The sequence below is a fragment of the Spea bombifrons genome, chromosome 8 (genome assembly GCF_027358695.1).
Source record: "Spea bombifrons isolate aSpeBom1 chromosome 8, aSpeBom1.2.pri, whole genome shotgun sequence".
Lineage (NCBI taxonomy): Eukaryota > Metazoa > Chordata > Amphibia > Anura > Pelobatidae > Spea > Spea bombifrons.
In genome coordinates this window covers 30,285,709-30,305,865 of record NC_071094.1, presented here as the reverse complement: position 1 = coordinate 30,305,865, position 20,157 = coordinate 30,285,709, and the positions used below count along the sequence as shown (strand labels likewise).

The following is a 20,157-nucleotide window of genomic DNA, read 5'->3' as shown; positions in this document are numbered from 1 at the left end:
AAGTAGTCATTTTGGGTGTCGGAAGCTCCTGAACTATGTACGGTACATGAAATCGTGGCCGAGGCATTGGGCATATGTCAAGGACATCGCCAAGGGGAGCCAGGATAGAAGATTTTATATTTAGAATTTCTATGAATCATCATACTTGTATGTTTGTTTATTTCATGATTTTGGGGGGTCTACTGTCTTTGAGAGGTATTAAAATCTGCATCGAGAAGAAGTTAATAACCACTAAAAAAAAAAATAATAATAAAAAGTATACATATATATTAAATGGCCCTTTGGCCACCTTGAACGAAGTCATTATTCCCTTCAACCCAGGGTTACATGAACTTCACATTATTCCTAAAATAAAGAATGACATGTAGATTGGCTGGTCTAAGACTTGGAAAATGGGACCTAGGTAAGAATCTATTACTTTTTGTATAAAAATAGAAAATTTGGATGCAATAAAAAAAAAAAAATGGACTTATCAAAGACATGTATTGGAAAGAATATTGCATCTAAGAATGCACCAATGTAAAATATTTAACTTCCATGTTTTTAATGGTATATATTTACTATTTTTAAAATTAACAATGGAATAAAATTACTGCTGGTCAACCTCTAATTCAAGTTGGACTAAATATGTCATTTGACTGGCTGGAAAAATACAGATTTGTACAGCCTTTTATTGTTTAAAAAAAATTAAAAAATCATGACTTCATCTCACGAACGTAGCTTTCTTCACTTTCAAAAGTTGGGTTGTCCAGCTGAGGGAGAACTTCAATTGCTGTAGCATGCACTTCATTGTTTACAAGGTCTATTTCGTCATCTATTGATAAAATAAAAAGGTACATAATGTATTTAAGATAAGCACTTTACCCCCCTCCACCAGGTCTACCATGATCTCAGTATCAGGGGAACCAGAATTATGATTTTGCAAACCCAAATCCTACCAGAGTTCTAGGACCTCTTCATTTTGTATACCATACAATTATCATTGACCAACTAAGGATGATGGTTATTCGATAAACTGGGGCATTGCTGTAGAAAGCTGTGATTTCAGCTTACTAAATTCATTATGATGGGCATTCCGTGGAACATTACAAGAAGGGCTGAGCTGACACTACATAATACATCATTTAGCTGGTAAGGAGACTTCTACAGACCTAGCTTGTGGTCACGAATAGTAGTCAGCTAAGTTTTCTAGGGGTCTAATTTATTTAGTTTTATTCTCCAAATCCAAAAAGTGGCCAGAATTTTTTTTACCAACATTTTTCAATTAACAAAACAAAAAAATGTAAATAAAAGGCATGAAAAAAACTTCAATTTGGTACAAAATACTTTAAGGTTTAAGTCACTGAAGGCTTGAATTTAGTTGCTATATACTCACAAACTACTCCTGTATCTTCTGCTGGCTCTTCAGCTCCTCGGACAGAGGCGTATCCAGAGGATGCATTATCACTGCGGGTCTCGTCTTCTACGTGCGTCGAGTTTCTCTGGAGCTCACTGGAAACTGAAGCAATTGCAGCATTGGTGTCTTGCTCTTCTTCATCGGCCTTTGGATAAGAAAAGTTGCCATGAACACAAACCACTCACAAAAAAAAAACAAACAAAAAAAGATACATATATCAGCAGTCGCCATATCCTCTCTGTTAGCAGCAGGAGGTGCTCTCGTGTCATGAGGTGTGGATATACCTGCACACATAAACCTCAGAATTGTGCAAACAACGCTCCACCGAATTACTAATGTGTGTTCACTTTAGGCTTTTGGGACCACCTGAATAAAATCTGTAGTTCAGTATACAACTCGAATAAGAAGACAAGAAAACCCAAATGAAAAAGCATAGGTGTCATTACGTGTAGAATAAAGTTCATCACATCAGGAACAACCTTGCGTGTATAATGTTAGTTCTAGAAGGTGAATTTATGGTCAGGAATAGAACTTACAGCAATTCCTAGAGATTTCAGGATGTCACACTTGCACATTGGGCATGTCCTGTGTTCAAGTAACCAGGGATCAATGCAGTTCTTATGGAAGAAGTGACTGCGGAGAAAAGGAAAGACATTCAACGTACTGAAGAACGGGAAGATTGAGAACAATGTGCCATACGTAACAGACTGAAATTATTGCTCCAGATATCACGTCTGGTATAAATTTGGCCTTTGTCAGGAAAGTAATCTCACTATATATTTTATGGTGGTAGAGATCTCTATAAGAAGTGGGAGAACTAGCATATCAATTTCCTGATTCCTACGCGTATACATCTACAAAATGTAATACCCAAGAAAAATTACCCATTTATACCAAATTCATCAGGGTTGTGGTTAACATTGCACAAGCTTTGGTTAGCTACTTAATCCCCAATATTAAGACTATTTTCCATGACTAATGCAAATTTGAATTATAGGATAAGAAACAAATTGCACTTAATCTAGATTATCCCTGTGGAATTAGACTACAATTTTACGCAGGTTGAAACATTTAGGCTATTTTGACCTTTTTAAAGCCCAACCCCGAAGGACCAACGTAATGGTTACATTTAAGTTCTGAAAAATTGGAAGGAAGCCTTTCGAAGTCTTGGCATGGCACCCGGGCTGTCAATCTATACCTAAAAGGATCTTCTGCATCACATCATGAATTTTACAGCAGGGGTGGTAATGTCATGGACACTTAAACATTGACAGCTCAGACGTACTTGCAGGTTAATATGCGCACGACATCATTTGGCTTGTAGGTATCGATACACACGGCACAGCTATCACCATCTGGCCCGAGCACCTGGGGACATCAATACAAAACATGAGTCAGGCGTACAGGGAAGCAGAACACGCATCCATTTTACTGTTCACATTCCCCACATTTTGTAACAAACAATAATGATTAATAAGTTATTATACCCCTTATCGGAAACAGTTGCAAAGTCCTATGAGTATATTTGTTTGTTAATAGGTTTTATGGAGAGTATAAACACACTATAGACTTTAGACAGAAAGAAAAAAAATTGTTGGAAGGTGACACAAACCCGGATTTATAAATCTTGTAGATGGTTAACCCAAGGCTCACAAAACCCCGGGCACCAGGTCACCATGGCAACCAGAAATCACTTCCTGGTGCCCGTAGTTTTGCAGGACAAGATGGTAGCGCTGAAATTCAGCTCCCTCTGCTTGGCTGCAAGGGCACAGTTAAGTGGGTGCCACAAGAAATCCCTGGTGGTCACATAACGTACAGTACATGACCCCCAGTTAGAAGGGACCGGTTTTGTGTGTGTTACCATAAATGTGTATGTATCGTGTTAGAGTCTGTATATTAGTGTACGGTGTGCAAGTCTTTAAGCGAATGTTTGTGCACGGTGTTAGCATGTGTGGATGTCGGCATATGGCATTATCGTGTGTGTGTCAGGGGCACCTGGAGGACGGAGAAGAGGAGCAGGAGACTGAGGGATACGTGCCGCACGGGGCCACACAGCATCACATGACCCTTGCAAGCTCGAAAGATATGCAGAACAGAAGTGACAGGCACAGTGGCCTCCATTCTTTGTAGATTCCTATTGCTTCACTTATGTTGATTTATTTATCAATACATTTATCTATTTAATGAGCATTGAATTGATTAACAAATGAATGCATTTATCATTAAGAAAAGCAATATTTACCAATTATTAACTTTATATAACAATAATCTAATGTATAAGCTTATAGTCATAAAATGAAATGGATTAATATCTTTACACATTTATCAATTCTTTATTACATGGATCATTAATATACAGTACTGTGCAAAAGATTTAGCCAGGTGGGAAAAAAAGTTTTAAACGAATGTTTAAATAATTAGAAATGTTAATAGTTTATTTTTATCCGTTTACAAAATGCAAAGTGAGTGAACAGAAGAAAAATCTAAATCAAATAGTCGGTGTGACCACCCTTTGCCTCCAAAAGCAAAATACCATCACTTCCAGGACTCCATGTTCTTCCGCTGAAAAGAAGTTCCTAGTAGCTTTGGCTGTATGCTTGGCGTCATGGTTATGCTGCAGAACAATTCTGGGGCCAATTAGAGGTCTTGCATGATGTATAATTACTGCCCGTACTTTTCAGCAATGAGGAGGCCATTACTTCTGACCAAATCCTCAACTCCATTTGCAGAAATGCAGCCTGAAACTTGCAAGGAACCTCCACCATGCTTCACGGTTGCCTGCACACACACACTTACTCTTGTACCGTTCTTCAGAAAACTGCCTTCTGCTATAGCCAACTACTTAAACGTTTGACTCATCAGTCCAGAGCGCCTGCCGCCATTTTCTTCACTCCAGTTTCTGTATTTTTTTGTCAATAGTTGAGTTGCTTGGCCTGGTTTCCACATCAGAGGTATGGCTTTTTGGCTACAAGCCTTCCATGAAGATCACTTGCTGCACTAAATTTCCTTGGCTGACAATTGCGGCTACGCTCCTCAACATCGCCCATTTCTTTCAGGTTCTACAAAAGAGCTTTACCAGAACATCTGGACACCAGTATCTGCCTTGACCTTGCCGATACAGTATTGTGTATTGCTGCTGTGCCCTTGCCATGGTCTATGACTTGACATTAAACTGTCTTCGACAACCTCATCCTGTTTGGCTGTTCCTCACCCAGTTTTCTTCCTCCTACACAGTTGTTTGATGATTGTGTTTCATATTAACTTGATCATTAGCACCTGTTGCTATAATTATTTAATCATACACCCAACTATATACTTACAAATTCTTGACTTTGTGCGAGTGCGGCTAGGCAAAAAGAGTGGTCGCACCCAATATTGATTTTAGATTCTTATTTTCAGCTGTTCTCTCACTTGGCATTTTGTTAAATTATTAAAGAGAAAAAAATATTAAGTCTTTTTCCAATGCATTCTTTAACCCTGGATTGCCAATGCGGTAAGCCATCATGTAAATTTAAAGTGGACCTGTTGCTTTACTTGGAGCATTAAAGACATATTTACTAGTTTTGTTAAACGTCTATTTCTCCTAGATTTGATCTAAGGTTCAACATTGACTCAAACAGTTCCAAACAACGTGTTTAACCCTTAACCAATTTTGTTTAAAGTAAGTCTGAAATCCTGATGTGTTAACATCCCAAACTCAGCAATAGCAGGTATATGTATGTATTCCCACAAAGTTTTAGAAGTACGTCAAGAACACAAAAAGCATAATCTGTGTTCACATTTTGTCAAAACAACCCCTTGTTCTGCTAGACTGAAAAAAAAAAAGTACCGTGCCTTTCCAGTTAACAATATCACAGAATAGCCACTTATGCAATTAGAATTCCAACAATGCTAGGTAGTTAGGGGAAAAATAAGCATAACGCGAAAATATCTGGCCATTTGCATTTGAAATGAAACATTATGCATATGTTCCAGTACAGTTTAATGACCAAACCTTTCCTAGATATATCACTCCTTAATCATGAAAAATGTTGCCTGGTGCTGGCACTGACTTGTTGTCACCCTAAACTGACATGGTTTATTTAAGAATGCTGCGTCTTTACGGGATTACATCTTTAGATTAAAATATAAAATGAAAGAACTGCTAAGGTTTATTATATTTGCAGACTACAGAACAAATGCTTTGTCTAAGTGGAACACCACCTTTAAAATGAAGCCATAATATGACCAATTCAACAATATGTATTGTAACGAGGCAATAAAAGCCATCTGATCCAAAGATTCCTGCGAGAGGTAAAGTTTCTCAGGCACAATGCACGAACGTCAGAAGAAGTCAAGCAATGTTAGAACAACACCTGGCCCGTAAGTGCACACAGGAGACGCTAATCACCCGAGGGATCTTGCTGAGGTCATAAAGGAAGAATACAGGTAGAAAGAGAGGCGGTTATCGGGCTGTGACTCACGGATTGGAGCTCCCTCTAGAAATAACGTGATGTTGTTTACCAGACAAGTGCATTTCCAACCAAGAGCCAACAAAATAAGATGGAAAGTTGTCTCGAACATACCATATACCTAGCTTGGTGGGACAGGGTTACAGCAAAATTAGTCCTATTTGCGTGGCCAAAAGTAAAATATTACATTTTGCTTAGGAGTAGAGCAAGAGCCTTCGCAGGTATGAATTAACATTTAAGGAAAGGCGACTGATGTCACCGAGCCTTGGTGTGCGGGTACATTTGCGGCAAGCAGACAAAAACTGGAGTCTTTGTATATAAATCAAGAATTACGTCCAGAAAGGACAGCCAGGGGGCCTACGTTTATTATGAATACATAACAATAGGCTTCCACAAAATAATTAAATGTGTATATTCCCTTTTTGGGATTGCCTCACTATATTTTTTAAAGGGCACCGATTGTTACCATGGATTGTAGGAAGCCCCTAGCATTAACCACAGTCAGATTAACAGGCATTCCCTGCAAGGAACAAGCTCTATATACAGTGGAGTTCAGTTCCATTGCTCAGATTTTCCTGTAGTACAGATATAATTGAGCAGAGAGAAAAACAACAACACTGCAGCTGCTATGGACTACAACATACACCATACAATTGTGGTTCTCGGGGGATGAGGCCAGAGGAAAGACCTTGCAAGAAGCACTATGCCTGATCTTTGGAGGGACACTCACACTAACACACATACTAACATATCCTGACACCCACACTAACATGGCAGCTCAAGCTAGCGCCTCCTCTCCTACCGCCAGGTCAAGCAACGCGACAATGTGTGACTCCCCCCACACATAGTCCTGATTTATGTCTACAACATGCTGCCATCTTTCTCAGTGGGGGCAATTGCTCAGCTACCACTCAGTGTCAAGTAAAGACTGCTGCCGGTGGCCTTCTTATAATCCCAAATCATCCACGGACATTACACTGCCTGTATTATTGTAGCATCCTCAACAACTCTATATATGAGACCTGCTTCGTCAGACATCTAGCCATGTCATTATCTGTATCCTCATTAATTAAAGCTACTTATAGCTTGTTGGGCAAACTCTTTAATTAATTTGCAGGGTGTCAGGATTAGCAACCTCATCATATTACTGTTCTCTCCCTACTCCTCACCTACCCTTAAAACAAGGCAACAGCACAGAGAAACAATGAACATGTGGATCATGAATAAAGTAGACCCCTGTGCTTCAATACTGTTTGTGTGTAGGACGAAAGGGTTCAATGTAACACAAGAACCTTTTGTTCAGTTAATTCCTATGCGTTCTACACGATGCGCTCCAGAATACGGCTAACCAGAAGGGCAAGGCTGTGCAGGCCCAACATATATGATTCTCAGCGAGCCAAATCATTCTCTGGCTCTGAATGTTAGGCAGGTGTTTCATAGATGGGTCACAATGCTCCTATTTACTGCAGTATACACAACAGGATAATATTTCAGCAGTAACCACACACAGCAACGAGATAAGAAAGTGCAAGCCTCTGATAAACCAGTCCAACAAACTCATTCTTACAGTAGGTGTATTAAATGTTCACTACTGAAGACATTTTTGTGTTTTGAAATTAATGTTTAAGGTATCGTAGAGGTTTAGCGTACGTGCAAACCACCAAGAAGTGGTAGGACCACAGTATAGAACATACATCCCCCCCCCCATTCCTCTTCTTCTGCACTCTCCACGTGGGGATATGCAGCTGCTTCCTTCCCTGGCCCTCGTCGAAGAAGCCCAGGGAGGGCCAGATAGTCTAACGTCTTCAAGGAAAAATGGCAGCCAAAATGCAGGGGGCCAAGCTTTCCCTCTCATTTGATCTTACCCCAAAAGCCAGGTAACACTGCAACACATTGGTGGCTTCTTGATGTAAATATGTTTGTACCATCAGAATAACGTTTCATTGAATCTTGGGGGGATCCAATCCCGACATACAGTTTGGGAAGGTTCTGTATTGTGTGCTGGAACTGAAGATGGGCTTCTTGGCATAGACAATGGTAGTAAATGCAAGGCGATACATTTACATTACATGAAGTTAGATATCTAAACTTACATATTCTAATTATGTAAATGCTACAAAGGAAAAATGGAAAATCCCAAAGAAATGGGAGATAACCTTACCTTATCTCCTTGTTTGATGGTGCGAAGCTGAAGCTGATTGATTGCCTTTTTTGCTTCGTCTTGTAATTTTTTCTGCAAGAAAAATATTGTGCAAATGATTAGAATTTCAGATATTCAAAACGTGTAGTATACGTCCTTGAAAATATACTTTGCTTGAAAATATATATACACACATATTATATATAATATCTCTATCACACACCCTCAAAGCATAACAATGTACTCTGATGCTGGTCAACTTCATTTACTACATTCCTACTTATATATTGTAGGAGCAGCCACCTAGAATTTGAGTTTTCCTTCCCTTTCATGGATGTTGATTGCTTCTCAGGATGGGTAAACGGGAAAGGTGGATGAATTTAGGATTTGGATCAATACCAGAGGTAAATCTAGCACAGGCAATTTATTAGCAATCTTTCCCTATAGATTCCGATAGAAAACTGTAGGTATAAACATTGGCCAACATTCATTGACAGAAACAAAGTGTACAATTATGTTTTATTTCCCACATGCAATCAGTGTAAGGGTTGTTACTAGTGACAGATTTACATACCAGGGAGCATCCCAATGTAGGCTACCCTCAGCTCTCCCTCTTCTGGGAGTTTGGCTTTACAAGGGGGGGGGGCTAGTCCCAGATAGCTTTAAGTGGGCGGAGAATGGGAGGGGAAGGGGCAGGGAGTGGGCGTTTCCAAAGCACATATCTCCAAAACACCTGCACTAATTGCTAGTTTAATAAAGGATTTATGTTTGAATCCGTGGCGGGGGCAGAATCCTATTAATGGAAAGATGGGCCACAGGAATACACGGAGAGAGATGTACAATAAAAAGGATTACATATCATTTGTAAAACACGCGATGCTAAAAGCAGACACACGCAGAGCTTTCGATTACTTGGCTCATAAAACTTAACAGCGCCATACGAACCAATATTTAATCCGGCTTCGCACAGATCTACACAGGATGGGTACATTTGTGGAACATCTCGGGAGCTGGTGGTACCAGTCACCGATTATAGACAGGTCAACATAAGACATGCTGGACCAGCAGACGCTGCTCTGTATCTATTCAGGTCCACCATAGGTTAAACTAATTGTAGGCAGGGCTGTCTCCAGCCTGTACTTTAAATATTTCTTAAGAGATAATGTCAAAAGAATAAACAAAAGCTGGGGAGGTCTATTGAGTTTAACTACTGGGTAATCAGCAACCACTGAATCAACCTCTACTCCTAATCATTTAGCTTTGATACAGAATACATTTTTTTATCTGACCACACGGAATGAAATTTGGCACTCAAAAGCTTTCAAATTCTAATCTACGAGTCCCTTATTGCAATCAGAGAGCAGGAGTTTGGGTGCTTTTACTGTTCTGATAGGTCACATTTTCCAGTTCTTTTAATACACACAAAAAAAAATCCAAATTGTAATATTCTCAAAATAGGTATTCTGAGTCTCTATCTGAAATGGCACTCAGACTCAAAGCTGCTACATAAAACTATACGTTTCTGAAAAGTAGACAACCCCAGGGTATTGCACGACGGTTATTTTGACAGATTTTTGTGCATCCACACATCCAATATTAAGCGTATAAAATACTTTACTTTCTGGTACTAAATAGATTTAAAATAAATAAAGAAAAAAAAAAATCTGCTTTACAAACAAGTTGCAACGCTACTTTGGTTTTCTTTCCAGGATATGTGAAGTTGCAGAAAAAAAGGGCAGTATATTTTGTCTATAGGGTATTTTTTTTTTAATTATTATTATTTTTTTATAACGCGAGAAGTATGGATGATTATTTTTGTGCTTTGAATTTATTTTTTGTCACTGCTCTCTAAAAGCTGCTTCTCCTTCTGACTATCCTTTGATCAAGATTGCAGGGAGATTGGACTGTGGTCTCTCCAGAACCATTTGGGTCTCCGTTTGGGCACTGTCACATTAGATCGCTCAGCCATAAATTTTGCCAGTAACTAGCAGAGGGGAAACAAGCCAAGGCTGATGATCTCCTATTCACCAAGAAGGATTTAACCTCGACAATGCTTAAAGAGCCAGAGCGCAGTAATACATTTTCCAGCATCAAATGCCAGAGTTCTGTAATATAGTACTACTTTTCTTTTGTTACAAAGTGGTTAACTTTCTTATCTCGGCATCTGCAGGATTATTCCTCCCCATGCCATCTCACCTAGACACCTAGACAAATCCCAGTGGAAATAACAGGCGAGTAAAAGAAAATTCCACCAAGTCCATTTCACACAACGACCCGAGGCGCCCCAGGAACCATCAGTATTAAAAGTCACCCTCTAGATTTAAACTGGGTTTCTTCTGTAGGGCAATTATTATAGGAGGAAAGTCCCCATTACTACACAAGAGGAAAAAAGGCTTAACCTTGTATTAAATTCAACCTAATAATAGAAACAAACAGGTTTCATGGAACAGATCTTTCTGGGTGTATGCATCTCACGTTTCAGGCGAGTTACATGCCGGTGTACTGAATCACAGGATGAGACGCACCAGAAGAAACAATAACAGCCCACACGTGGCCAAATAATCAGCTGAACATCATGCTTTGGCGTACAAACATACCCCACTAATACCGAGTGGGGACCAGACCACCGTAAAGAGAAAAACCACCTAAAAAGTAAAGTAAAGCTTAAAAACACATTTCCACAAGCAAAGGAACTCCTTAAGAGCAGAGCAAGCAAAATAATACAATGATTATCAGACAGACATAATTTGTTGTATCTTTCCCAAAAGGAGTATAATCACACCCCATGTGTACCGGAGCCTCCTGGATTAATCCTTTACCCAGTTTACTCCATGGAATCCCTGCTCCTGACCGGGTCCTTGCTGCGATATCCCTGGAACTGTTTAACGCAAGTACCTGCTGACATTTGACCCAAGATATTGTGGATGCCCCTTGCCTGAGCGTTCTTTTGTGGATCTGTTGGGTACCTTTCGGGGTTGGTTCTAAGAGGGAGCTCACAGGGGAACCCCGGATTTTATCATCCTCCTCAGTCCGGGGTTCAGCAGCCAGGGCTATGGAGCCTCTGCTCGGCTGCATGACGGGCGATTCCCGGGGAACTTTGAACTGTTTGGGGTACCTTCCACTGATCAGGGCACTTTTTGGACTGGACAATCTATCGACCCCAAGCTATCCAGCGTCACTGCCGCTCCCTCAGGATCACCCAGAAACCACTTGGGGCTGTGCAGACGTTGCTGTACTAGGTGGCCAAACCGTGGCGCCAAGCTGCATGGACATTTATTGTTACGATAATGTGATTGTGCTCCTTTTCAGATTCTTTTGTGTATAAAAGGCTGCGAGTTTTCCAATAACGTGTGTTCTGTTCGCACCTCAACATTGGTTTTGTCCGATGTCTTGGGGTGGTCTGCTAAGGTAACTCACTGGCCTCTACAGGGCAGCGCAAGCACTGAAAACGCTACAGCTATGGCTAGCTATAGCGCCAACATGGCTACAGTGCAGCGGCTTCCCCCTTCTTCCCTACAACCCTGGTTCTGTCTGGCACTGAAAGAGTTGACCACTGGTGTCTGTTTGCCAGGAAAACCCAGCCGAGGTACAGGTCCTCCCGTCACAATTATAACCGGGCAGCACCACATTAGCGAAGTGTCGTAAAGCAGGGTACTACTCTACTACTATATTCCACACAAACATGCAGTTCTAAGCTGCCTCACCAGACAACCCAAACAGCATCTGTATTCAGTGTGGTGTTCTTTAACTCAGCACCTTACTTCACCCGACAGATGGACGCATATTGCCCCATAAGCATCTGTTTGGGGGTCGTAAATGTGGGTTCTTTCAAGGCATGCAGAGCTAGGCAGCAACACGTATTGAACATGTCTCGCAATCAAACACTGGCCGTGTACAGAAGCCTTGCTGGGGTCACGATGTTGAGGGGTCGAGAAACACACCAGAGACCCTGGAAAAACAGAACGGCAAGAAAGTGCTTTCCCCCAAAAATTCTTATTCATAATATGATGAATAATCTATAACTGCTGCAATCTTAATTCAACTATTACTGTATGGCTAAATACACTGCATGTATGAACAGACTCAATCATAGAAAATAAGTGAAAATACCCAAACGTAAGGCTCTTACATTGACTAGTTTCTCTCAATGCGTTTATGAGACTATTGGGAAAGGCGAAATTACTGCAGCGACACAGAAGTATTGAATAGAGTGAGTGATATAGACTGGGCCATCATTCATAACTACAGCAGACCATTCACAAAGTCTATTCAACGTGATAATTTGGAGATTCGAATGGAGGGGGGAATTCTATACGGTACTTCCTCATCGCCTTCCCCCTTTCCATACCTGGCAAGGGAAGCGCCTTATGGCTTCCCAGTGCCCTAAACAAAATAAGCCTCTGGTCCTTTCCACTTGTTGACATAAGCTAGAAGCTAAATGTGGAGCTCCCCATCAGCTCGATGCATTAAGCAGCTAAGCCACTAACACTTTTAATCCATGGGCCGTCTGATGGCGTAAGCGTGCCCGACAGCACGATGTATGTTTTTACGCACGTATAAGAGGCCGCACGCTGCAATAAAACCATCGTGTTATACTGTTGAAAACCATCTTACTTATACACAAACTCAAGTAATCTGGCACACGGTGGTTGCGGTTGGGAGTTTATAATCATTTAAAGAAATTATTTTATACATACTGTTTTAGTGCATGAACAAAGGAAAAGGTTCAGGCTTCCATTTCCAACCCAAAAGTGTGAGTTCATACTTAAATCTTGTTATAAAAGTAACTGCTGCCATTGATACACTATAATTAAAGAAACTGAATACATAATTATTCCATTGAACACTATGTTCCTGTATGCCAAGTACTGTCTTAAGAATTGGTTACCCTTCCAATAAATGACTTGGCATTTACAATCCATGCGAATGGAAAACACCCAATCTAGTTTCGATTAGTGACATTGACTAAACAATTAAAAAATACATAAATGCTTTGCCAATCTAAGGTCGAGGGTTTTATTAAAAAATGTTTTATAAATAAATAATAAAAAAAAAAAATAGGTGGTTTTTGATTCTGTTAAAAAAAATTATTTTCTGACCGCAAATTACAGCATTTTCCCAGCAGCGTTCGAGCGCCAAGGTGCTCCTTGGCAAACTTCAGGCGCTGCAATGTTTTCTTTTTTGGCGAGCAGCAGCTTCCTTCTTGCCAAAACTCCTGTTTTGCGTATGATAGACTCATGATGTTAATCAAATCCAATCATTCCTTCAAGCCTTTAGTTGATACACTGGGGTTCTTTTTCACCACCTTGAACATTCTGCTTTGCACCCTTGGAGTCCTCTTGGCTGAGGGCCCACTTCTAGTCATTACCCTAGGGGTTCACATACTTATTCTAACCCTCACTGTTAATGTGTGAATGATGGATTCGATATGAATAAGAACAATGCAATAATTTGTGTTATTAGTTAAAACAGATTGCATTGTTCATTATTGTACATCAGAGATGGACTCGCATCCCAGCAACAGAGGTAAAGTGGGGCAGCTGGAAAGCTTCCTTGGATGTGGCCTAGGGCAGCGCACAAGCTAAATTATATTTTATTTAAAGTACATAGAACAGGGCTGGGCAAGGTTTATGACATATTAGTTTATATATGTTTATAAATAATTTGTATTGATTTTATTTTTTTGGACGCTTAAAAAGAAGGGTGCCAGACTGCAGAACACATAAAAAGAGCCATCAGGAAAAATATCGAGCTACCGGTCCTATGACACCTGTAATTTGACTAGTCCCGATTGTAAATGCTACAGCCCAATTCTACAGCCAACAAAGTAGAAAGATGGACGTTTATGTCAAAGGAGGAGAAATATTAGAACAAGAAGTCATAGTCTAAAGATTAAGGGTCCGACGCTTAGATGCAATTTAAGGATGCTTTACTGTACCAAGAGGGCGGCAGATCAATGGCAGAGCCTCCCAGCAGAAGTGGTAGAAGCTAATACAGGGAGGGAATTTAAACATACATGAGCTACCCTGAATCTAAGACATGGCCATGGACTGATTAAGGTCAGAGTCTTTATATCTGGACAAACGGGAAGGATGCTTCTTATCCACTATGAAATGTGTTTCTACGCAAGTACCATTATCCAAAGCAATGGTGCCCCTGATATATCAAACTTTCTGGACACTTCCAAGAATCACATCAGTTTAAAAACGTTTTATCAGGTTCAGTCCAGCTGGACAGCCCAACACAGATTCATTTCCTGTTAATAAAGTCCATCATACAGAACAGTCACGCATTTATTGCATCAATCTTTCCATTCGAAAAACCTTATCAGCTAATGACGTGCTACCTTTGATCCGTTTGGGAATGCTTGCACCACTGCGTTAAAAGACAGGACAATTTACAGGTATAATTAGTACTGATGATTAGGTTGGAAGTAGCCCTGTATCGAGTTACTGGCCTCACACCAAAAGGAAAATAGATCATACTGAGAGGCTGTTGCACAATTAAAAAAAAAAAGTAAAGTAAACCCGTTTATTGTATAATTTAACCAAAAGCATTTCCTGGTAGTCTAGACACGTATCTAATAACGCCCTCCGCTTCAGAAAGAGCAACAGGATTTCCATAATTATTCTACCCTTATGCTGAGCAGAGGTCAGGACCGGGGGCCAATTCTTTATACAGGTTTCACTCAGTATCTTAACATGTTCAATGACGTTTATACGTCATTGAAGGAATAGATGAAAAAAGGCATGACAGGGGGTGAGGGTTAGAAATACATTCCTATTACTGGCATTACGAAAGAAAAAACACTATTCCAGCCATCATGTAAACTCTAATGCATGATAACCCTTTTAAATTTTGGCACATAAACCCTACAGTCAACATTAAAACAGTATTAGTAATTGTAATCAATATTCCTAGATTCTGTAGGTTTTGGGTCAAAATACAGAGCTGTAAAGAAGAAAAACAAAAAACAAAAACAGGAAAGCTGGAAAAAGCCAAAACTATGATACTTTAAAAGCTGTAATGTTGAACAGGTATCTGCTCATTAGGAAGCCACACAAGGAGTACGACGACATCTGTTCCATAGTCCTCCGCATACACACCATCCAAGACCTAGCGCCATTTTTAACTCGCTTACCTGTCTCTTGTTCTGAGCTCTTGTCACTCTCCACCTGCGCGCGGAGTAGAAGATGAAATAACCCACGGTGGCAGCTGTAACAACGAAGAAGGACACAGACACAAAGAAGATGGAATAGTGGTTTATCCAGGTTCCATGTTTCTTTCCCACTTCTATTACCATGGTCACCTGGATGCCTTGCGTGACAAGTTGTAAAATCTCCATTCCTTTTTCATTGCTAATCATAATAGCAATAGTGTCTTTAGTCCCTGAAAGCGTAAGAAAAAAAAAAAAAGAAGATTACCGAAAGGCTAGTGAATAAGAGCTAAACATTCCAAACACAACGTTACTATAGATGAATATAGTTCAGAACAAACATGGGACAGGCAGAAGGCTCTCTTGGCCATAACCAAGGGGAAACAGAATGTAGACATCTTGTAGCAAGTAGAAGAATGGTCAGTCTGGATTACTAACCGGCTCATATCTCTTCTCTGTATAAAACTGACAGAGCTTCGGCTGCACAAGGAACTTTTTTTTTTTTAAATTTAATGTAGTAATTGCTACTTTTGGATCAACAGCAATTAACAGATATGGGAAAGGCTGAACTTGGAGTTTAGGACACAAGCATATACATTAGTAAAGTATTGCGAAGCAGGGCAAGCCATGTACGGTATGACCTCCGATTTCACATTACATTAAGGTAAAGAGTAACGGCAGTGTTTGTTTCCATATCCAGACAGATTTGCCGTAACGATCCTTTATGTTACACCTGAGACTTGAATGTTTGGGTACCTTAAACGTCAACAGCTGAGATAAGTAAATATGATGCAAATTTTTAAAACATAAAATTATATGGCCTCCAATCAAAAGTAATAAACTAAAATAATCACTCAACAAACCAAGAGCTGAAATAGTATTAATAACAACCCCTGCCATATAGTTAAGTTTACTTCTAACTCATCACAAAAAAATTGCTCCGTGGCTACGAGCCAGCGTTTAATTGCATTTGCACAATATTACTTTATGGTCCTGATAAATACAAACATAGCTAAAGATAAATAATAAGGTAGAAGGAAACTGGGAGAATATCCACTGCCAGGAAAGATCTATGGACTGGTTGCTCTTTCTGCTCACCTTAACTACAAAGAACAGATTATAAACATGAGATGCCTGTCTAAAGGTCATGTGGCCCAAGAAGAATCAGGAACAGCAACAGATATCAGCAGAAACCTAGTATAATTTACTGGAGATCCAAGCAATACCCCAAAGGGACAAAAAGAACAAGTGAACGGAGAACGAGCAGCTGCTTAACAGTCTGCCCCCACAGTGCGTCTCCACTCAGGAGCATCTCATGTTTTAGGTCACTTGTGCCACCACAGAGGAAGAATCTTCATCGACATCAGTCTGACGAGGGCAGTCCAGAACCTCTGCACAAGGAAACCAACAACCCCAGATCTACATTTTGGCCTTCATGGGCCTCATCACTGGAGTGCTGTTGGTATCCCTCTAGGGACAAGCGAGCAAGATAGTCTTTGTACTCGGGTAATTACAGACTTAAGAGCTGGCATCTGCCGCGGGGAAAATTATTTGAACGTTTGTTAAGAGAATATTTAATATTTCTCCAATAACATCATTACTAAGAGACATCACAGTCAGTATTCATTGCATTCTATGAAGAATTGAGCAAAACCAGCATAAAAGATCTTAGAGAGTTCAATCCTAGGCCATTTAATGTCCCTCCATGATCTTACAGCGGGCATTGAGAGCCATGTATCTGTTTCCAGAAGACACAGTTAGCTAAGGTAATATACTCCTAACTAGACGTTACATTAAAAGGAACCACAAAAAGGGCAGAGGCTACACATTATATTATAAGAGGAATTAAAATTTGTTTTGTGTGTATTAAGGAATACAAGCATTATACAAGATACATGTGGGGACAATACAAACACTAATGACTCGTTCTTTAATAGGCTTGTACAAAGAACACAAGGTCACCCAGACTAGAAGAAACCAATATTGGCCTACAGCAGCCGAAGAGTTTTTTACACTAAGAAGGATGAATTTACTGTGATGTCAAATTCAATTAATGCCTTTAAACATGGGCTGGATTAGCATTAGCTATATCGTGATGATCCAGTGAAAAATCAGACTGGGATTTTGGAGAGGGAATTTTTCCCTTTGTGAGCCACGACTGGAAAGATTTCCGCAATGTGAGTTTTTGCTTGCTTCTCCATGACCTTCATGGACTTGCGTCTTTCATGTATACTGTGTAATCCTGTGCTGGTTACGTGTTCCAATGTCCAGCTTTATATTGATTCTCTGGTACATTATACACCTTGTTATTGTGGGGCCTTTTACATACTCCTGGGCTATATTTACTTACTCATGCCACCAACAGCTGCACCTAACAAGTTAAGAAGGTGTATGTATGTATGTATGTATGTATGTATGTATGTATGTATGTATGTATGTATGTATGTATGTAAACAAACAAAAAAACCTTTTCCCATGTAGTAGTAGTAGTAAAAGAACGAGGATATAGAATATAACAAAAACGCAATAGGAATCCCTCCCCCAATAAAACATTTTTACTGTCACCATCTAAAACCACCCAACTGCACTGATACGGTGGCCAAGAAAAAGCTACAAAAAGCGAATACATTTCCCCAGACGTTCCACATTACTACTGGTTTGCTGAAAAGCCAGGCACCCTCCTGTTTGCATATCTCCCACATTGCCAAAAAGCAAAGACTGAACAAACAGAAAAGGCACTAAGCTGTCAGAACACGATGAGGAACCGTCACCGACCATTAAACACAAAAATGTTTTTGCATTAAAAGGGACACAAGGCATTATATGCCCTCTCTGCAGAATACCCTCATAGTTGCCCGTTTCCTCACCCACCCAAATATTCCATACAGATTGAACACATCCCCCGGTATGTGATATACTTCATATTTATCGATTTATAGCGCCATCGTATTGCACAGCGCCGTACAATGGGTAAACCGGTCTTAACAAGTAGCACATCACATAGAAACAGAAAGAACGCGAGGACCTGCTTAAGTGGGTTTACTCGCCGCTACCGACGGGAGCATTACACCACTAACGGCTGCTTCAGTGGCAAATACTGCATCCAAAATCACAGTTATTTGTGAAATAGGAATAAATAGATGTAACATATTTGAAGTGTGGCACAGTACATATATCAATGGACAGGGATATCATCAAAACCCCCTTTGCCTCTATGGTAAATGTAGCCATGGAAATGGTTAAATGTCACATATTTCCATAGAATAAAGGAACCCTACTAGTGACATAATGCGTGTGGCGCTGTATGTAAACCATGGTATTTTATTTGTAGCCTAGGGAAAAAAGCAAAACAAAAAATTTGCACCCAGAGCGGCTTCAAAACTACCGGTTCAGAAAGGTCGGCACACATCGCGGAACAGCGATTAACAGAAATGTACTTTGAAACCATTTGCGTAGCGACACAGAGCAGTGACACAGCCAAAACCAGGCCTTCGAGACCAGATCTATCGGAAAAACATACAAGGAAAACAAAAAAACGTATTCACGAACCAGAACTACATTTTACACCACAGCAGCGTGCAAACAGCCATTACCCGACCTTACAAGGAGAATGCCAGGAGCCACGCTGAATAGCATAAAACAGAGAAATAGCAGGTGACAATCTGTTTAAACCAGCAATATACCGGTAAAACTCTGTTTTAGCATAAGAGGTTTTTCACACAGTTGCATATTAGCCATGTAGATGTGTTCTAGCTCTGTTAGACTAACTAGACACCCTGGCTCCGTATAGTGTCTTCTGGTAAACAATAGAATGGCTCTGTCTTAGCTACCAAGACACTGACTAATGAGCGTCTATAGAGGAAAGGTTTCATTGTCAAAGAACAAGCTGAGTACGACGTCCGAGCAGAAGAGTTTTCCTAAGCTATCTCGGCTGCGTACAATGGCAGCTTCCAGGTTTCTTTAAGAGAAATAAAATCAAGTCACTCACAGAAGAAAAGAAACCCATCTAACTATACATATCCAGAAGCCTCTTGGATATGCTGGCCTCCATAATGAACCTGGGTGGAGTTAATGCTGGGACAGGAAAAGTGTGTAGCCATGTGGCGGTTGTGACTAGCCACAAGTGGGCCAAAAGTAGTGAGCACAGCAATAACAACAACGATAAACTCCCTTCCAACAATGACATGAGCCCCGCGATATCAATAGGACTGCCCACCAATGTCTACAGGACCAGCCTGCGGCGTTAGCAAGAAGGGCACCAGGTAGCTGGATCCAGAAAGTTGCCAGGTATGGTTATGGTCAGTGGGTTGACCACACACACACCAGAACATATCATATGGATCTTTTTTCCAGCGGTGTGAGATGATCTCAACACGTCAGATACCACCATGTGGAAAGACTAGTTACTCAAGTTTTGAAGGTCTTTTATTGACACCTTCTTTCTAGGCTGCGCTGTGTGAAGACGTTTCTGGGTATCCAGTGACATCAAGGAAACTTGATAATGGGAATTATACACAGATTGACAGCTCAATAGGGGGCATGATTCATTAAAAGGGAAGTGCCATGGGAAAAATAGAGATTTTTCTCTTTGAGCATAATATGCATTCTACATACAATACTTTTGGTTAGTATTGACAAAAAACCCTAGTTTATCACCTTTTTGTTCCAACGGCCTTCTTTATCTGTAGACCTGGAGGCCGCCATTGTTGTCAGTCATGTGATATCTTTGGTGACTTCCCCTGCTCAAACACCACACCAATTGTTTGATTCTTTATGTCAATGCTAATGAAGTCTGAACACCCATAGATATTTATTAGAGTGTCTGGCTGAGAGATTGACAATAAGACAATGTATTGTTAGCCTCTGACAGCACAATAAGGATTCAGGGTGTTTGTCTAGTAGGTTGGCTCTAAAACAGCTGCAACACATATAAATGGCTAATATCCAGAAATATGAATACAAACAGTGGCAATTCCCCTTTAATATACCTCACACAAGGCAAAGCTGAATCAAA

General features: G+C 40.3%; 1 protein-coding gene across 2 annotated transcripts in view; it reads right to left on the bottom strand.

Moving 5' to 3' along the window:
* Window positions 1-527: 527 nt before the first annotated feature.
* Window positions 528-20,157, bottom strand: part of RNF128 (ring finger protein 128) — a 37,844-nt gene continuing 18,214 nt past the window's right edge. For both annotated transcript variants that reach the window (XM_053473747.1, XM_053473746.1), the window contains exons 2-7: window positions 15,129-15,376; window positions 8,009-8,080; window positions 2,682-2,764; window positions 1,933-2,029; window positions 1,376-1,541; window positions 528-814 (exon numbers count right to left, since the gene is read on the bottom strand). In XM_053473747.1, coding sequence (XP_053329722.1) covers window positions 696-814; window positions 1,376-1,541; window positions 1,933-2,029; window positions 2,682-2,764; window positions 8,009-8,080; window positions 15,129-15,376 — 785 coding nt within the window. In that variant the 3' untranslated portion in view covers window positions 528-695. The remainder of the gene's footprint in view (window positions 815-1,375; window positions 1,542-1,932; window positions 2,030-2,681; window positions 2,765-8,008; window positions 8,081-15,128; window positions 15,377-20,157) is intronic.